The sequence below is a fragment of the Eumetopias jubatus genome, unplaced genomic scaffold (assembly GCF_037043125.1).
Source record: "Eumetopias jubatus isolate StellerSeaLion01/CBP00866 unplaced genomic scaffold, mEumJub1_p1.0 scaffold_10, whole genome shotgun sequence".
NCBI classification, from domain to species: domain Eukaryota; kingdom Metazoa; phylum Chordata; class Mammalia; order Carnivora; family Otariidae; genus Eumetopias; species Eumetopias jubatus.
In genome coordinates this window covers 64,344,479-64,362,974 of record NW_028274816.1, presented here as the reverse complement: position 1 = coordinate 64,362,974, position 18,496 = coordinate 64,344,479, and the positions used below count along the sequence as shown (strand labels likewise).

The 18,496-nt window shown below is 45.0% G+C and overlaps 1 protein-coding gene and 1 pseudogene across 1 annotated transcript; one reads left to right on the top strand and one right to left on the bottom strand.

Moving 5' to 3' along the window:
* The first annotated feature begins 107 nt into the window (after positions 1 to 107).
* On the top strand, positions 108 to 17,276 carry LOC114200918 (uncharacterized). Its single transcript, XM_028093272.1, has 3 exons — positions 108 to 343; positions 3,293 to 3,419; positions 12,561 to 17,276. The coding sequence occupies exons 1-3, from the start codon at positions 311 to 313 to the stop codon at positions 14,870 to 14,872; spliced, it is 2,472 nt and encodes an 823-aa protein (XP_027949073.1). The 5' UTR covers positions 108 to 310; the 3' UTR covers positions 14,873 to 17,276.
* LOC114200958 (nuclear transcription factor Y subunit beta-like) lies at positions 4,721 to 5,325 on the bottom strand (annotated as a pseudogene).
* Positions 17,277 to 18,496: the final 1,220 nt, after the last annotated feature.

Sequence of the window (18,496 nt, the reverse complement as noted above, 5' to 3'; positions counted from 1 at the left end):
CTGCGATGGGAGGCCGCAGTCATGAGCCAATGAGGAGCCAACATGAGGGATTTCCGACCGTGCGCATCGCCTCGGGGCGGGACTTCCGGTCCTCATCATCCTGGTCGTTTCAGCTTCTCGCTGGTTCTTTCACCCGGTCCGAGGTTCCGGACCGCTGGGTGTGGGTTGTGGTGACGCGACCAGAGAACGGGCGGGAGGAGGCGCTGTCCCCGCCGCACAGACTTGGGTCCGCTGCTCAGCGACGCCGCCCGGGCTGCTTCGCTCCGGGGCCGGGACAGGGACCGCCGGTCCGCTCCGCCCACCGAGTCCGATGGCTGCGGCCGCGCCCGGGGACCCGGCTCAGGTAAACGCTCGTCCCCCGGACCCTCCCCCCACCGAGACCCTAAAAGCTCGAGCCACGGCCGGGTGTCGGACGGGGCGGCGGCGGGGGGCGGGGGCCCCGTGTGCGAGCGCCGGCGTGCCGGCGTGAGGAGCGGGCTCCGGGCCGGGGGGCCTGAGGCGGGAGGAGGCTGCCCGCAGGCGACAGCGCGTGAGGCGGGGTCGCGCCGGGACTGGCGGGCCGAGGTGCGTCCCTCTGTTCCGAGGGCCCTGGGGGGTCGTGAACAGAAGAGGGACACAGTCAGTGTTAGGGTGTTAACGGCTTTCCAGAAGCTGCTCGAGGGAGAAGAGGTTGGGACGGGGGTGATGAAGACCAGCGGGCACCGGGAGTGGAGTTCTTGTCGGAGGTCGTAGAGCTGGTGGGAGGAGCGCTGAGGCAGAGGTTTGTCCGTTAACAGCTCACTCGGCTACCTCCTTCCCACGGTTTTGGAGGCTGAAAAAGCACTCACGGCACCTACACAAGGAGGGAGAGGGTCTCCCAGTCCCTCGCTTGCGCTGGCACCACCTCTGTGGTGAATGGGATTTTGGTATCCTGAAACTTTGACGGATTTTCCCAGCGGTTGGGTCTGGGACCTTCGAGATACCCCAGGTTCAGGGTCCTGAATGCAGGCCAGGGGTTACACGGAGGTGTTCTCGGTTTTATCAGCCAGTGTAAACAGGGGTGGAAAGTTATCTCAGGAACAGTTACCAGTTTGGGTAAATGCTTGGAGGCGTGCCCGAGTTAGAAACAGGGTATAGCAGGTCTTCATTCTTTCTGTTAAGAGCAAAGAGCAGGAGATCAAGAGTCAGGCCTGTAATGTGGGCTGCCTGAGAACTTGGGCATCTGTTGGGTACGTAATGGGAAGTTTGGATAGGAGGAGAGAGCTGGTGATACCCAGGTTTAACAGGCTCCATCTGGTTGCACAGTGGAGAACAGATTATGGGGTTAAGGGAGGAGACAGGGAGCCCAGGTGGAGGCAATTGCTACAATCCAGATGAGTGTTGATGGATAGGAGTGGTGGCTGTGGAGGTAGAAGAAGGGGTTGGACTTCTGTCCATTTTTTAAGAAGGGCCATGTAGACTTTTGGATGTTGTAGATGAGGGAGAGAAAGGAGGACTCAGGGAGGATCTCAGGTTTTTTGGTCCTAGCAGCTGAAGCTATGGAAGGTCCATCAACTGGGATGGGGACGTCGGTGGTAGGTTAATTTCCACTGAGAATTTTCTTAAGGTTTTTGGCTATTAAGAATTGGAGGTTTCAGGGGCGCCTGGGTGGCTCGGTTGGGCGGCTGCTTTCGGCTCAGGTCATGATCCTGGAGTCCCAGGATCGAGTCCCACATCGGGCTCCCTGCTCAGCGGGGAGTCTGCTTCTCCCTCTGACCCTCTTCCCTCTCGCGCTATCTCTCATTCTCTCTCTCTCAAATAAATAAATAAAATCTTTAAAAAAAAAAAAAGAATTGGAGGTTTCAGAGAACTGAGTAAAAGCATCAGATGGGCCGCTGGACACACAGGTCTGGAATCTGGGGAAAGGTCCAGGATAGAGACATCCAAAAGTGATGGCTATTGTGTGGACCAAGGTGATTTGGATCACATATAGGAGGGGTTGTGCAGGTTGTGGTGTTGTGGTGGTAATGCTGTTAGTGGGTTAGAAAGAAGAGGGTGCATGCCAAGGGAGAGAGTTGACAGTGGAAGCAGTGTGGGAGAGAGGATGATCTGGCAGGCAGCCAAGACTTCCCTGGGATGAGTGGACATGAGATGGTTATGTAGACAGAGTAGTAAGTGAATCAAGATGATAGTGAGGCCAGGCCTATTGTTTATTCACTACTGTACAGATTCACCAGAATTTTGTGGTGGGCTTTTATGGCATCTGTGGTGTTTCAGTCTTGCTGGTGGATAAGGTCTGGGGAAATTTGTTCATTTGTGAGGGTCACTGTGCCTGGCACGGAGACCAATGGGTGTTTTTTTGTTGTTTTTTTTTTAAAGATTTTATTTATTTATTTGACAGAGAGGCACAGCGATAGAGGGAACACAAGCAGGGGGAGTGGGAGAGGGAGAAGCAGGCTTCCCGTGGAGCAGGGAGCCCAATGCGGGGCTCGATCCCAGGACCCTGGGACCATGACCTGAGCTGAAGGCAGACGCTTAATGACTAAGCCACCCAAGCGCCCACCAATGGGGTTTTGATGTGCTTTTAATGAAGGTTAAGTGGAGAAAGGAGGGTTATTGCTGCTGAGGGACAGGAAGGGAAGCACAGAAGTATCAGGGTCAGAGGTATCTGAAATTTACTTATGGTTCTGGGTGACAATATTGAAGCAAAGACCACAGGTAGATGGACAGGCCTTCAAAGCAGCATTTGGTGCTTTCAGTGGGATCCATCAAAGGACAGGGGCTATACTAGATCATGTTTGAAATTTTCAAGCACTCTGGATGCCATGTGCCCAGTGCATGGGTTAGTCCAGGAACATGCCTGTGGCGTGGGGCACGGAGATGACAAAGCTTTGGGAATGCATTTGAGGGATCTGAAGATATGAGAGAGGTTTGGTCTACTGAATGATGTGCACATTGAGAGTAAGTATGAGCTGAGGGCCCTGGGGCCCTATTGGGAACCTCAGGGTGAAGCATGAGCCCACGTGGCTATCCTCTTGCATGTACAATCTGTGAGCTGTAGGGGAATTGCTTGGTAGGAGAGATGGGGCCCAGCAGACCAGGCCCAAAGCTTGTATGACATTTATCTGCCCCCCCCCGCCTGTTGTTGCTGAGGGCTGAATATAGTGATGAATGGGATCATGAGGAGAGAACAGCCATCAGTGGCTCTAAGGCCTGGTACCTCCTCTGGGGTGGGGAGCTCTGGAAGAGGATAAATGTGGCGTAGATGTATGGGAGATGGAGTGTGGGTTCTCAGAGAGAATGTTCATGGTTTTATCCGTCCCGTTCTTGATAGGGTGGCGTGACCTTTGAGGATGTTGCTGTGTACTTCTCGCAGGAGGAATGGGGTCTCCTTAATGAGGCTCAGAGATGCCTGTACCTGGATGTGATGCTGGAGAACTTTGCACTTACATCCTCACTGGGTAAGACCCTCCCCTTCCCCAGTGGTGTAAACTAGGTTTTGCATTACCCCATGCTTCTCTTTTCCCGGGGGGTGCTCTGTCCTTTTTAACATGTGGACCATAAGTACTGCTTGCTTCAACAGTTTCTTGGATAGTTGCTGTCTTTGGTAGGGCTGTGTTTTTGCACCTCCCTCTTTTCTCCCCACAGGCCCAGTACTGTTTGTACTGAACCCTCACAGGAAGAATTTGAGTTCAGTAGTCTTGTAGTGAGGCTAGTGGATGGCATCTTGTTTGTCCTCTCCTTGACCAGGTCATCTCTCTAGGTCTATTTAGTTTTGTGTCCCTGGTTTTGTTTCCTTTTTTTATCTGACATTTCGTTGTGCTTCCCTATGCTGGGAATTGCAGATATTATCATGGTCATTACCTACCTGGACCATGAACTTTTTTTAAGACTATCCTGTACTGTTCTGTGTATAGTGTTCTGATTTCTTTCCTTTTTTCTTTTTATCAGCGTTATTGAGATGTAATTGACAAATAATATTGTATATATTTATCTTTAAAGTATACAGTGTTATGATTTGATATTCATATACATTATGAACGTGTTACATTCGTACATTCAAACAGCTTAATTAACATATCCATCACTTTACATATTTACCTTTTTTAGGTGTGTAAGAACACTTAAGATCTATTCTCTTAGCAAATGCAAGTATACAACTCAGCATTATTAACTATAATCACTATGCTGTACATTAGATTCACAGAACTTAACCAGTTTGTAACTGACCAGTATCTCCCTGTTTCCTGTAGTCCCCAGCCCCTGCCATTCTACTCTTTGTTTCTGTGGGTTGAATTTTTTTTTTTTTGGGTACAAAACAAAAATATTTTAATACCTTTAAAATCCAAATTTTTCTTTAAAATCATTCATGTAAAAGATTGTCAAGTCAGAATTAACAGCTCAATTAGTCAAGCATCAGGAAGCTACATTACAGCTATTTAATATACAAAGAGGCCTCTTTTCCCCAGTCACTTCCTTCTAATGTCTCTGTTTCCAGAATTGTACAGACTCTTTTTTTTTTTTAAAGATTTTATTTATTTATTTGACAGAGAGACACAGCAAGGGAGGGAACACAAGCAGGGGGAGTGGGAGAGGGAGAAGCAGGCTTCCCGCGGAACAGGGAGCCTGATGCGGGGCTCGATCCCAGGACCCTGGGATCATGACCTGAGCTGAAGGCAGATGCTTAACGACTGAGCCACCCAGGCGCCCCAGAATTGTACAGACTCTTTTGCTTCTCTCCACTCCCCATGCCACCGTTTCTTCAGATCATGAAAACTGAATCTGTTGAACACCAGAAATCTATTGATATGACATTGTATAAACCATAACATTTTGTTGTTGACCCTCTGCAATTATTAAGCCAGCTGGTAACTGGTTAGTAAATGCCTCCTCTGTAAGTTCTTCACTTAGTCCATCTGTAGCTGTGACTATTCCCCGAATTCCTTTCTCTCCTTCATAGCCTCTCTGAATTTCTGAAGGTATCATTTTAGAGGTTCCATGTAACTGTCAGAGCATAAGGTCGACATGGCAAAGAGAGTATCTTCTCTCTTGATTGTCCTCCGTTTCTCTTGATGGCATTTTTCACTTGCTTCAGATGTTATAAAGCTGATGAACTCACACATTGTTGAACATGGTCTTTGACATCTTTTACAATCTTTCCCATTTGAGGTATGGAATTTTTCATTATCCTTGCAACATTCGCAATTGGAAGATAGATATCTTTTCTCTGAAACTTTCTTTTGAATCATTTGTGTCTTATAATCATTCATGCCGTCCTCATCATCACGAGGCTGTATCACATGGTGGCTTCCTCCGATGTGGTCTGCAGAGATGCCTAGTTGGAGCACTGTTGCCATCCATTGTCATGAAATACTGTCAGAACCGTGTTGTCAGTGGTGTTCAGGAACACCTTTCCAAAAAGGGATCTAATCTTTGCCCAATTTCAACCTTGCAAGTCCAGGGACCGCAAGCCGCCAGATGGGTGCATTCTTTACGTGTAAGCCAGACTGCAGGGAAACCAAATCTACTCCTTCCTCCTGGGAACCCCGCTTCCTCCCCACAAAGGTGTGTGGGCTGGACCCGGCCCCACCGCCCAGGCCGGCCGACTGTCAGTACTGCCAGTGCAGGGCGGCCACCCCGGCACGCGTCCCCTGACTCACCCACCCAGGCCCTGGGCCCGCGCCCCACGCCTGCCGGCCACCCGGGGCACCAGGGCAGACAAAGCTGCCCTGCCACACCCCCACGAGCAGGCCGGTGGGAGGGGGGCACCCCTGGGGACTCCACGAGGCGGCCCGGCCAAGGGCGCAGGGTCGGGGACGCTGGGGCCAGGGCCTGGGCCAGGGCCTCCGTCTGGCTCCCCTCACAAAATGGAGCCGGCCTGGGCGCTGCCTCCAAGGGCCGGGAGCTCAGCGGTGGTGGCCTGGCCTGCGTCCCGCTGCTCCTCGGCACAGAGCACACAGAGCCTGCTCCCTTGCTGGGCCTGCAGTGGGAGCGGCCTGGCCGGCCCCAGGCATGTGGGAGGGAGGCGAGCGACCCTGGCCGCGCTGGCGGCGGAGACGGCCTTTTTTTTAAGTCCACATGTAAGTGATACCATGTGGTATTTTGTCTTGCTTGCTTACTTCACTTTACATTTTGTCCTCCAAGTTTATCCGTGTTGTCGTAAATGCACGATTTCCTTTTTTATGGCTGAATACTACTCCATTGTGTATATATACCAGGCTTTATTTGTCATTCATCCATAGAAAGATACTTAGGTTGTTTCCATTCCTTGGCTATTGTGAATAATGCAGTAAACACGGGAGCAGTGTAATTATTGAACCATATCATAGTTCATTTTTCATTTTTTTTAAGATTTTTTATTATTTTTAAGTAATCTCTATACCCCGCGTGGGGCTCAAACACAATCCAGAGGTAAAGAGTTGCATGTTCTTTGGACTGAGCCAGCCAGGCACCCCTATTTTTAATTCTTTAAAGATCTTCCATTCTGTACCAATGTCTATACCAATTTATCTTACCAGCTGTGTATAAGGGTTTCTTTTCTTCACATTCTTCACCAACAGTTACCTCTTGCTTTTTGATAATAGCCATCTTAATAGGCGTGAGGTTATATTGTGATTTAGATTTGCATTTTTCTGGGGCGCCTGGGTGGCTCAGTCGGTTAAGTGGTTAAGTATCTGCCTTTGGCTCGGGTCATGATCTCAGGGTTCTGGGATCGAGCCCGGCATGGGGCTTCCTGCTCAGCAGGGGTGTCTGCTTTTCCCTCTCCCTCTGCCCCTCCCCCTGCTTGTGTTCTCTCTCTCTCTCTCAAGTAAATAAAATCTTTAAAAAAATAGATTTGCATTTTTCTGATATTAGTGATGTTGAGCATCTTTTCATGTACATGTTGGTCATTTGTGTGTCTTTGGATAAATGTTTGTTGAGGTCCTTTGCCTATTTTTAATTGGATTATTTGGTTTTGTTGTTGTTATTGTTGAGGATGTTTTAAGATTTTGTTTACTTGACAGAGAGCAAGAGAAAACACAAGCGGGGGAGGGGCAGAGGGAGAAGCAGGCTCCCTGCTGAGCAGGGAGCCCGACATGGGCTCAGTCCCAGGACCCTGGGATCATGACCTGAGCCAAAGGCAGACGCTTAACCGACTGAGCCACCCAGGTGCCCCTGTTGTTGTTGAGTTTTATGAGTTCTTTATATATTCTGTTTATTAATCTCTTGTCAGATCTTTTGCAGATATTTTCTCCTATTCCTTAGGTTGCCTTTTCATTTTGTTGTTTCCCTTGCATTGCAGAAATTTTTGGTTTGATACAGTTCCACTTGTTTATTTTTGCTTTTGTTGCCTTTGCTGTTGGTGCCATATCCAAAAAATCATTGGCAACACTAATGTCAAGGAGCTTTTTTCCCTGTGTTTTCTTCTAAAAGTTTATAATTTCAGGGGCATCTGGGCGGCTCATTTGGTTGGGCGTCTGACTTTTGGTTTTGGCTTAGGTCGTGATCTTATGCATCGTGGTCATGGAATTGAGTCCTGTGTTGGGCTCCATGCTTGGCAGGGAGTCTGAATTTTCTTTCCTTCTCCCCCTCCCCCCACTCACTTCAGCATGTGTGTGCGCTTGCTCACTCTCAAAGAAATCTTTAAAAAAAAAAAAAGTTTTATTATTTCAGGCCTTATGTTTAAGTTCTTACTCCAATTCAAGTTAATTTTTGTGAGTGGTGTAAGAGAAGGGTCCAGTTTCCTTTTTTCTTCTTTTTTTTATTGGTAGCACTAGGATTTATTAAGCTGTGTCTTGGTAAAGGCTCTGGGGCTTGCCCATGGTGCTCTTAATGTATAAAGCTCCGATGTTCTGCCAGTTCTTCTTGAGTCTTGACACCAGGAAATTGACAGTTAAGTGGATGTTGTACACAAGCTCATCATCTGTCATCTTCATATGGCCAATAGCCACTGCCAGACACAGGACCTTCTTCATCTGGAGTTTGCTGGTGGACTTAACTTCATTCACTTTGGCCACGTGTTCTCATTGTGAGTCAGCAAGGAAGGGAACTTGTCAGCCTTATTCAGGCCTCAGCCCAGGATTTGTGGGATCTTCTTGATCGAGATTCTGAAGGCAAAAATGCATCATATTTCTTGGCCAGCTTCTTGAATAATTTTTTTTTATTCTTGTGGAGTTTCTTCAGCGCCTGTGTCTATATGGAGAATATCCACAGCCTTGGCCTCATCACAGTGTTGCTGGTCCCCCAAAATACATATGGAAAACTTGGGGCGGGGAGTGGATGTAAGCCCAGAATGTCCACACTCACCAGCAGCTGGTCTAGCTTCCCAAACTAGCTGGCGGGCTTGGCCAAGTTTTCCCCACACCTTCCCTCTTATTTTAAGACCCAGGGTGGAGATCCCCTTTTTTCCTTTTTCCATCACTATTTATTGAAGAGACTGTCCTTTCCTCACTGTGTTTTTGGTGTCCTTGTCAAAGATTGGTTGACCATGTGTGCATGGGTTTATTTCTGGGCTCTCTATTCTGTTCCATTGGCCTGTTTTTATGCTAGTACCATACTGTTTTGATTATTATAGCTTTGGAATATTTTGAAATCAAGAAGTGTGATGTCTCCAGCTTTGTTCTTTTTCAAGATTGCTTTGGCTATTTGGAGTTCTCTGTGGTTCCATACAAATTTTAGGACTGTGTTTTCTATTTCTGTGAAAAACGTCAGTGGAATTTTGTCATGGATTGCATTGAATCTGTAGATTGCTCTGGGCAGATTGCTGTGAGTAAAATGGACATTTTAACAATATTCTTCCAATCCAAGAACATTGGATATCTTTCCATCTGTCTTCACTTTCTTTCATCAGTTTCTTATAATTTTTAGGGTATAGATCTTTCACCTCCTAGATTAAATTTCCTTCAGTATTTTATTCTTTTTGATGCTATTGTAAGTGGGATTGTTTTCTCAATTTTTTTTCAGATAATTTATTATTTGTATATAAATGCAGCTTAGTTCTGTATATTAATTTTTTTTAATCCTGCAACTTTACTGAATTCATTTAATAGTATTTTGGTAGTTGTTTTTTTTTTTTTTTTTTTTAAGATGGAACATTGCTTGGGGCGCCTGGGTGGCTCAGATGGTTAAGCGTCTGCCTTCGGCTCAGGTCATGATCTCAGGGTCCTGGGATCGAGCCCAGCATCGGGCTCCCTGCTTGGCGGGAGGCCTGCTTCTCCCTCTCCCTCTACTGTTCCCCCGGCTAGTGCTCTCTTGTTCTCTCTGTCAAATAAATAAATAAAATCTTAAAAAAAAAGATGGAACATTGCTTGATAGATTTTTCTTTTAAGATTTCATTTGTCAGAGACAGAGCATAAGCAGGGAGAGTGGCAGGCAGAAGTAGAAGCAGGCTCCCTGCTGAACAAGGAGCCCAGTGTGGGGCTCCATCTCAGGACCCTGGGATATGACTTGAACTGAAGGCAGACACTTAACCAACTGAGCCACCTAGGCGTCCCAGTGTTTTGGCGGATTCTTTATAGTTTTCTATATGTAAGATTATGTCACCTGCAAACAGATAATTTTACTTCTTCTATTCTGATTTGGATGCCTTTTATTTTTCTTCCTTAATTACACAGGGCTAGGATTTCCAATGCTGTGTTGAATAAAAGTGGAGAGAGTGGGCACCTTGTCTTGTTCCTGATGCCACAGGCTGGGGGCGGGGGAGGGGGAGAGGGAAACTTTTAGCTTTTGATCATTGAATATGATGTTAGCCGTGGGGCTGTCAGATATATTGAGGTCGTTTGCTTATATATCTAATTTGTTTGTGATTTTTTACCATGAAAGCATATTGAATTTTGCCAGATGCTTTTTCTGCATCTATTGATATGGCTATATGATTTTTACCCTTTAAACTGTTATTCAGTTATGGTGGTGTATCATGTGTATTGATTTACACATGTTGAACTATCCTTGCATCTCAGGGATAAATCCTGATTGATTGTAGTATATGATGCTTGTAATGTGCTTTGGGATTTGGTTTGCAAGGATTTTTTTTTTAATGAGTTTTGCATTTATGTTCATCAGGGATATTGGCCTGTAATTTTCTTCTCTTGCATTGTCCTTAAATGCCTCTGATATCAGGGTAATGCTGGCCTTACAAAGTGAGTTGGGAAGTGTTCCCCCTTCAGTTGTTTGGAAGACTTTAAGAAGGATAGTGGGGATGCCTGTGCAGCTGTTGAGCATCTCACTGTTGATTTCAGCTCAGGTCATGATCTCAGGGTGGTGAGATCGAGCTTGGCCTGGGGCTCCATGTTCAGTGAAGAGTCAGCTTGAAATTCTCTTTCCCTCTCCCTTTGCCCCTCCCCCTGCTCATGCTCTGTCTCTCTTTAAAATAAATACATCTTAAAAATAAAAAAGATGGTGTTAACTCTTTAAATATGTAGTGGGATTCCTTGTGATTCTGTCTGATCCTGGGCTTTTCTTTGTGGGAGATTTTCTCCTTACCAGTTATGAGTCTAATCACATTTTCTATTTCTTCATTATTCAGTATTGTCAGATTGTATGTTTCTTTCTTTCTTTCTTTTTTTGGTTTGGTAGTTTGTATGTTTCTGTGAATTTGTCCATTCTAGGTTATCCAATTTGTTGGCATATAACTGTTCATTGTAGTCTCTTGATAGCTTGTATCCCTGCAGTATCAATTGTGATGTTTCCTCTTTCATTTCTGACTTTGAGTCTTTCTTTTTTTCTTAGTCTAACTAAAGGTTTGTCAATTTGTTTATCTTCTCAAAAACCCAACTCTTAGTTTCATGGATCTTTTTCTGTTGTTTTTCTAGTGTCTATTTCATTTGTTTCTGCTCTGGTCTTTGTTATTTGCTTCTTTCTGCTTTGACCTTATTTTGTTCTTTTTCTCATACGTTGAGGTATTAAGTTCTTTCTTTGAGATTTTTCTTTTTTCTTAATGTAGACATTTATTGGTATAAACTTCCCTCTTAAAACTTATTTTCTTGCATCCCGTAAGTTTTAATGTGTTACATTTCTAATTTCATTTGCCTACATAGATTTCTCAATTTCTTCTTTGACCCATTCTTTGTTCAGAAGAATGCTGTTTAGGGGCACCTGGGTGGCTCAGTTGGTTAAGCGACTGCCTTCGGCTCAGGTCATGATCCTGGAGTCCCGGGATCGAGTCCCACATTGGGCTTCCTGCTCAGCAGGGAGTCTGCTTCTCCCTCTGACCCTCTTCCCTCTTGTGCTTTCTATCTCTCATTCTCTCTCTCTCTGAAATAAATAAAATCTTAAAAAAAAAAAGAATGCTGTTTAAATTCCACATGTTTGTGATATTTTCCAGCTTTCCTTCTGTTAATGATTTCTAGTTTCTTGCCATGTACTTGGAAAAGATACTTGATATGATTTTAGTCTTCTTAAATGTTAAGAATTGTTTCATGGCGTGCCTGGGTGGCTCAGTTGGTTAAGCATCTGCCTTTAGCTCAGGTCATGATCCCAGAGTCCTGGGATCAAACCCCTGCTTGGCTGGGAGCCTGCTTCTCCCTCTGCCCCTCCCCCTGCCTGTGCTTTCTTTCCCTCTCTCTCTCAAATAAAGTCTTAATTTATCTGAGAGAGAGAGATCATGATAGAGGGACAAGCAGACTCCCCAATGAGCAGGGAGCCCGATGCGGGACTCGATTCTAGGACCCTGGGATCATGACCTGAGCTGAAGGCAGATACTTAACTGACTGAGCCACCCAGGCACCCCAAATAAATAAATAAAATCTTTAAAAAAAGGGGGGGTGCCTGGGTGGCTCAGTCAGTTAAACATCTGCCTTCGGCTTGGGTCATGATCCCGGAGTCCCAGGATTGAGTCCTGCATTGGGCTCCCCACTTAACGGGGAGTCTGCCTCTCCCTCTGATCCTGCCTCCTCTCGTGCTCTCACTCTCTCTCAAATAAATGGATAGAATCTTTAAAAAAAAAAAAAAAAAAAGTTTCATGACCTAACATGTGAGAGAGTCCTAGAGAATGTTCCATGTGTACTTGAGAAGAATGTATATCCTGCTGCAGTTGGATGGCATCTTCTGTATATGTCTGTTAGGTGCCTTTGGTATAAGTGCAGCTCAAATCCAACATCTCCTTACTGATTTTCTGTCTGGATAATCTGTCCATTGTTGATAATGGGTTATTGAAGTCCTCTACTGTTACTGCATTGCTGTCTATTTCTGTTAGTATTTGCTTAATATATTTTGGTGCTTGGATATTGGGTACATATATACTTGTTATTGTTATAGCATCTTGATGAATTGACTTCTTTATCATTTTGTAGAGACCTTTTTTGTCTCTTATGATAGTTTTTGACTTTAAAGTCTACTTTGTTGGGCGCCTGGGTGGCTCAGTTGGTTAAGCGACTGCCTTTGGCTCAGGTCCTGATCCTGGAGTCCCGGGATCAAGTCCCGCATCCCTCTGACCCTCTTCCCTCTCGTGCTCTCTATCTCTCATTCTCTCTCTCTCAAATAAATAAATAAATAAATAAATAAATAAAGTCTGCTTTGTTTGACATAAGAATAGTTACCCTGCTCATTTTTGGTTTTCATTTGTATAGTCGTAATTTGGTCCAATAAAGTCATTGTGTACTTCACAAGTGTTTCTTTGTGTTCAGGTTGCTCCTGTCAAACAGAGGCTGCAGAGGTACCCTTTGAACAGAGCATTTCTGTAGGTGTGTCACAGGCCAGGACTCCGAAGGAACCTCGGTCTTCCCAGAAGACCCACCCCTGTGAGCTGTGTAGTTCAGTCTTGAGAGAGATTTTCAACTTGGTTGGGCACCAGGGAAAACAAAACAGCCAGAAGCTGTTCAAGTATGGGGCATGTGTGAAACAGATTTATTCTAGTGCAAACCTTCAACAGCATGAGAAACGGCACATTGGAGAAAAACCCTTCAGAAGCAGTGTGGACAGGGCTTCATTTGTGAAGAGCAGCAATTTCCATGATTCAAGAAAGCCCTTAACCTGTGAGGTTGAGAAGGATTTCCTGGCCACCTCAGAACATCAACAACAGGTCACTCATACTGGGGAGAATAAAATCACTGAGTCTGGGATGACTTTTCAAAGCATAAAAAGTCATCGCACCTGGGAAGAACGCAAGAAAGCCGTTGGTCCCAAACACACACTTGTTCAGGACCAGGGTGTCCACACTGGAAGACAGTGTTTTGTGTGCCCTGAATGTGGAAAAACATTCAGGTACAAGTCCTCACTTATGATTCATCAGAGAGTCCACAATGGTGATAGGCTTCATGTGTGTAGTGACTGTGGAAAATCCTTTAGGGGAAGCTCAACCCTCAGTCAGCATCGAAGAATTCATACTGGGCCAAGGCAGTACAAATGCAGCAAATGTGGGAAATCCTTTAGCCAAAAATTTGTCCTCATTCATCCTCAGAGAAGTCACACTGGAGAAAATTGTTACGTGTGCCGTGTATGCGCTCAGTCTTTTAGCCAGAGCTCCATCCTTATTCAACAACGTACAGTTCACACTGGAGAAATGAGTTACAAGTGCACTGAATGTGGGAAATCTTTCAGACGAAAATCTGATCTCATTGAACACTGGAGAGTACACACAGGAGAAAGGCCTTATGAATGTAGTGAATGTGGGAAATCTTTCACTTCTAGCTCTGCACTCCGTTATCATCAGAGAATTCACACTGGAGAAAAACCTTATAAGTGTAGTGAATGTGGGAAGTCTTTTACCTCTAGCTCTGGCCTCCGTTATCATCAGAGAATTCACACAGGAGAAAGACCATATGAGTGTAATGACTGTGGGAAATCTTTTACCCAAATAAATCACCTTATTATACACCGAAGAGTTCACACAGGAGAAAGGCCTTACGAATGCAGTGAATGTGGGAAATCTTTTAGCCACAAATCTTACCTCTCTCAACACCAGAGAGTTCACACAGGAGAAAGGCCTTATGAATGTAGTGAATGTGGAAAATCTTTTACCTCTGGCTCTGCCCTCTGTTATCATCAGAGAGTTCACACTGGAGAAAAACCTTATGAGTGTAGCGAATGTGGGAAATCTTTTACCAATGGACCGATACTTATTCGACACCGTAGAGTTCACACAGGAGAAAGGCCTTATGAGTGCGGTGAGTGTGGGAAATCATTTACCCAAAGAAATCACCTCAATATACACCAGAGAGTTCACACAGGAGAAAGGCCTTATGAGTGCAATGAATGTGGAAAATCATTTACATCTGGCTCTGCTCTCCGTTATCATCAGAAAGTTCACATTGGAGAAAGGCCTTACGAGTGCAGAGAATGTGAAAAGTCTTTTACCTCTACCTCCGCCCTCCGTTGTCATCAGAGAGTTCACACAGGAGAAAGGCCTTTTGACTGCAGTGAATGTGGGAAATCTTTTAGGGATAGTTCCCAGTTGAATCAACACCAGAGAGTTCACACTGGGGAAAAGCCTTATGAATGTAGTGATTGTGGGAGATCCTTTAGTCAGAATTCATACCTCTCTAAACACCGGAGAGTTCACACTGGAGAAAGGCCTTATGAGTGCAGCGAATGTGGGAAATCTTTTACTTCTGTCTCTGCCCTTGGTTATCATCAGAGAGTTCACACTGGAGAAAGGCCTTATGAGTGTAGTGAATGTGGGAAATCTTTTACCAATAGCTCCATACTGATTCGACATCGCAGAGTTCACACAGGTGAAAGGCCGCATGAGTGCAGCGAATGTGGGAAATCCTTTACCCAAAGAATTCACCTTATTATTCACCGGAGAGTTCACACAGGAGAAAGGCCTTTTGAGTGCAGTGAGTGTGGGAAATCCTTTACCTCTCGTTCCACCCTACATTATCATCAGAGAGTTCACACAGGAGAGAGGCCTTATGACTGCAGTGAATGTGGGAAATCTTTTAGCCGAAAATCTAATCTTTCTCAGCATCAGAGAGTTCACACAGGAGAAAGGCCTTAGGTGGGTAGGAAATGTACAGTTTACTTGTTCAATGTAATGACACCAGAGGAAACTCTTTGTGAGGCACCATTTGCCTGAATTCAATATACTACATCCAAATGCCAATAGTAGAATGATTTCCCTTAAGTTTCAGTTACGTGGAAGCATGTGTGGCTATGTTGCATTTTCTAAACTGCCCAGGGCTCTTTCCAGATTTATGTCACTGCCAGTCTGTGGCCAGAGCTTTGTACTTCTACCACCTGGCAAGTCTCCACGACATGCTTGTCATCACCCCACTGTGCTCAGGGAAGCTGACTTCTATTCTCATTTGTTGGAGGAAATTAGGAATAACCTGAGTCCTTAGGGGGACGCAAATTTACTTTTTTTTGACTAATTGGCATGGACCTGACCCATGTGGTCCTAGAGAACATCATATGAGTTCAGCTGACAGAGAAGGACCACCATTTGCAGGGACATGGTCTCTGGAGATATTTGTGATTAATATTTCCAGCTTCCAAGTCACTAACTCAACAATTCCTAGCTCCTATTAGTTTGGTTTGTATAATAACAAGTCCTTATTGTTAGAGTCCTCTTTAATCTTGGGTGTTCTATTTACCATGTATGGCGGTTTATATTTTGAGGTCTACAAGCATGAAGTGGTGAACAGCATTCATTAGGGTGGGTCTCAAACTTTCTGTGCCTCAAGAGGGGACAGTACAGTGGCAGAAATTAGCTTACCAGTTTTTGCCAATTTTGTACTCCCCATCCTCCTAGGAAAGACTGCAGGGTTTTCTGGTCCTTATTTGAGACTGGATGCCATGAGTTTGGGGAGTCTCAGAGGTCACCCCGAGGAGGAACAGGTGTGAGAACCTCAGGTGCTTCTGGGAGCAGCATGAATTTTTTTCCCTTGTTCACAGAGGATATCATGGGGGACGTCAGCACTGTTGAGGGGAACCCCTTCCCCAGGTCCGGCAAAGAGCCATAATACCCTGATGTCCACATTTCTGTAGGTGATGGTCATTGGTTGTAAGGCCATAAGGTTCAGGGGGAACCAGAACTGCTACAGAAACACTGGCTTCATAGGGATTGGAGGAGACCACAGCCAACCAGATGGAATGTGCCTCTTCTAAAAGTGCACCCACAAATACTTCTGCAACAGGGAATGCAGAGCTGGTGTGTGCACCAATCCGTGGACTTCCAGGTATGGTTATCTTGTATAGCTTATGTCACTGTCATTGCAAATATGGAAAGGTTTTTTTGGATTCCTGTATCCTCTCAGTGATGTTCACCTCAAGACCATTGCTGCACGGGCAGGAAAACAGATCGAGAAAAGGGGGATCTGAAGTCCAGGGATGTGGCTTTTGTGACCCAGCCAGCAGTCCTTTTGACTCTGGTGGGAAGTCCTTCACTGATCACTATCATTGCTTTCACTAAGCAAAACTGGCCTCCATAGGGCGAGAATGTGTGGTGAATGTAGGGTTGCAAAACCTATTTTCCAAACAGAGTTGGACAGAGATTTCTTATTTTGAATCATTTTGAAAAGCTTTATTAAGGTATAATTTACATGTAATAAACTGTACATACTGGAAATGTAGTCTTCAGTAAGTTTTGACATACTTATGCACCTGGAACATCATAGTCATGACAGTGATCATATGTGTCAATTGCATACTTACCTCATGTCCTTTAATAATCTCTCTACCTGCCTTCCCAGCCCTCCAAGTCGCTATTGATTTACTTTCCGTTATAATAGAAAACTCTGTTTTCTATAATTTATGTAGTAGGAGTCAAAGGTTTTTTTCTCCTACTTTTATGTTGCATAAATGTAGATTCATCAGTGGTATTGAAGTAGCTTGTTTTTTGTTTTGTTTTGTTTTGGCTGAGAAATATTCTTACCTTTGATAGCACTATTAGTTTACTCATTAATTTGTTTATGGATATTTGGGTATTTCTAATTTTTGCCTATGGAAAATAAAGTTGGTACAAACATTTGTGTGTAATTATATGGATATGTGTTTCCCTTACCTTTTGTCAATAACTCAGAGTGGAAAGTCTGATTCGTAGGGTAGATAAATGTTTAACTTAAAGAAATTAGCAAATTGTGATCTAAATTATTACATCTTTTTGTATTCTTACCAGCAGTGTATGAGAGTTGCATTTCCTCCACATCCTAGCGAATGGTTTAGTTTGGTCAGTTGTTCTTAATTTTAACTCTTTTTAAAAAAAGTGTGTAGTGCTGTCTTAGTGTTTTAACTGCATTTCCCTAAGGAGTCACAATGAGCATTTTTTTCAGATGTGCATTTGCTATCTATATTTCTGCTAAAATGTTTGTTCATATTTTCTGCCTATTCTGTGAACTTTGATTATTCTCCTTTTAAAAAAGGATGTGAAACAACAAAGATATATGTTGGAATTTCACTCATTTTGTGGCTTTTTTTCTTTGTGGAATCATTTTTAATACTTCCAGTATTAAAAATGTACTTTTAATCTACATTATTGATTTCTTTGCTTTCTAAAGTCCAGACATTTAATAAATCAATAAATCCTTGCTTTGTAGTGTTCACCCGTTTTCCTGGTCTATCATTGTGGAGGTTGGTGGATTGAAGCAGGGCTCTGGGGGCACAAGATGGACTCAGGACGGAGAAGGTTTTTTGAGTCCCAGAGCCCAACAGAGAGGACAATAAGGCACTGATCAGGATCTCCAAGCCCTGGGTCCAGGCAGCCTGCGCTGGAATCCCAGATCCCAGGACATGCAGGGAACTACCCACCCTCTGTGGGCCTCAGGTTCCTCCTGTGTAAAAGGGTCGTAAGGTGCAGGCTGCTCCATAGCGTTTGGAAGAGATTAAGAGCTGAGGTACCCATTCACTGTGCAGTGGCTACACCTGTGGCCTCTTTAGGCCTGGGCAACTCCGGCCTCTGCCAGCAGCAACATCCCTGGGCCAAGCAATTTTGTTTCCCCAATGCCCTAAAGGCTCTCCACCCCTGGGTGTGTTTGAGAAAGAAATGGGGCTTCTTAGAACCTGCTGACCCACCTGTGGGGGAGGTGGGGCTTCGCCTCGGAATCTGGGCAACTCGCCATTGCTCCTTAAGCCTCAGCTCCCTGACTGATATGGAGGTGATGATGGTGCTTACCTTGGCCCCTGTGAGGATTACTAAGACTCACACCCTGAGCACTTACCAGTGTCAGGACTCCAGGGTTTGCGTTGTGAGCATCTTTTCTAATTCTCCCAGCAACCTGAGGAGGTGGGAATGGGAATGATTATTGTATATCTAGGGAAGTCCAGGGTCAGAAAGATGAAGTTGGCTCCCCAGGGTCATATAAGAGACAAGCATGGATTCCAGAAACTGCGTTAACCTGAATGACTAGCTCCAGACCTGGGTATGTTTAATCCCTTTAGCACAGCTCCTGAAGCCCTCAGCCCAGGGGAGGTGTATAGCAAGGGCAAAGGAGATACTGCTACTGCTATTCTCATTGGAATTACCATCATGACCATTTCCCCACTTGCCCTCTGCTCCCACAGTCCTCATGGAAAGCCATTTTCGTCTCCAGTGCCTCCCCTTTTCTCTCAGCCACAGTAGCGTTACGTACAAAGGCTGCATCAGCCTCCTTGAGCCCAGCACAGAGCTTGAACCTGAAGAAGCCTG

Bases quoted from the DNA above. Each gene is read 5' to 3' on its own strand.
- LOC114200918 (XM_028093272.1), top strand. From the start codon at position 311: ATGGCTGCGGCCGCGCCCGGGGACCCGGCTCAG. The intron at 344-3,292 runs GTAAACGCTCGT...CGTTCTTGATAG, and splicing joins CGCCCGGGGACCCGGCTCAG to GGTGGCGTGACCTTTGAGGA. The intron at 3,420-12,560 runs GTAAGACCCTCC...CTTTGTGTTCAG, and splicing joins TGCACTTACATCCTCACTGG to GTTGCTCCTGTCAAACAGAG.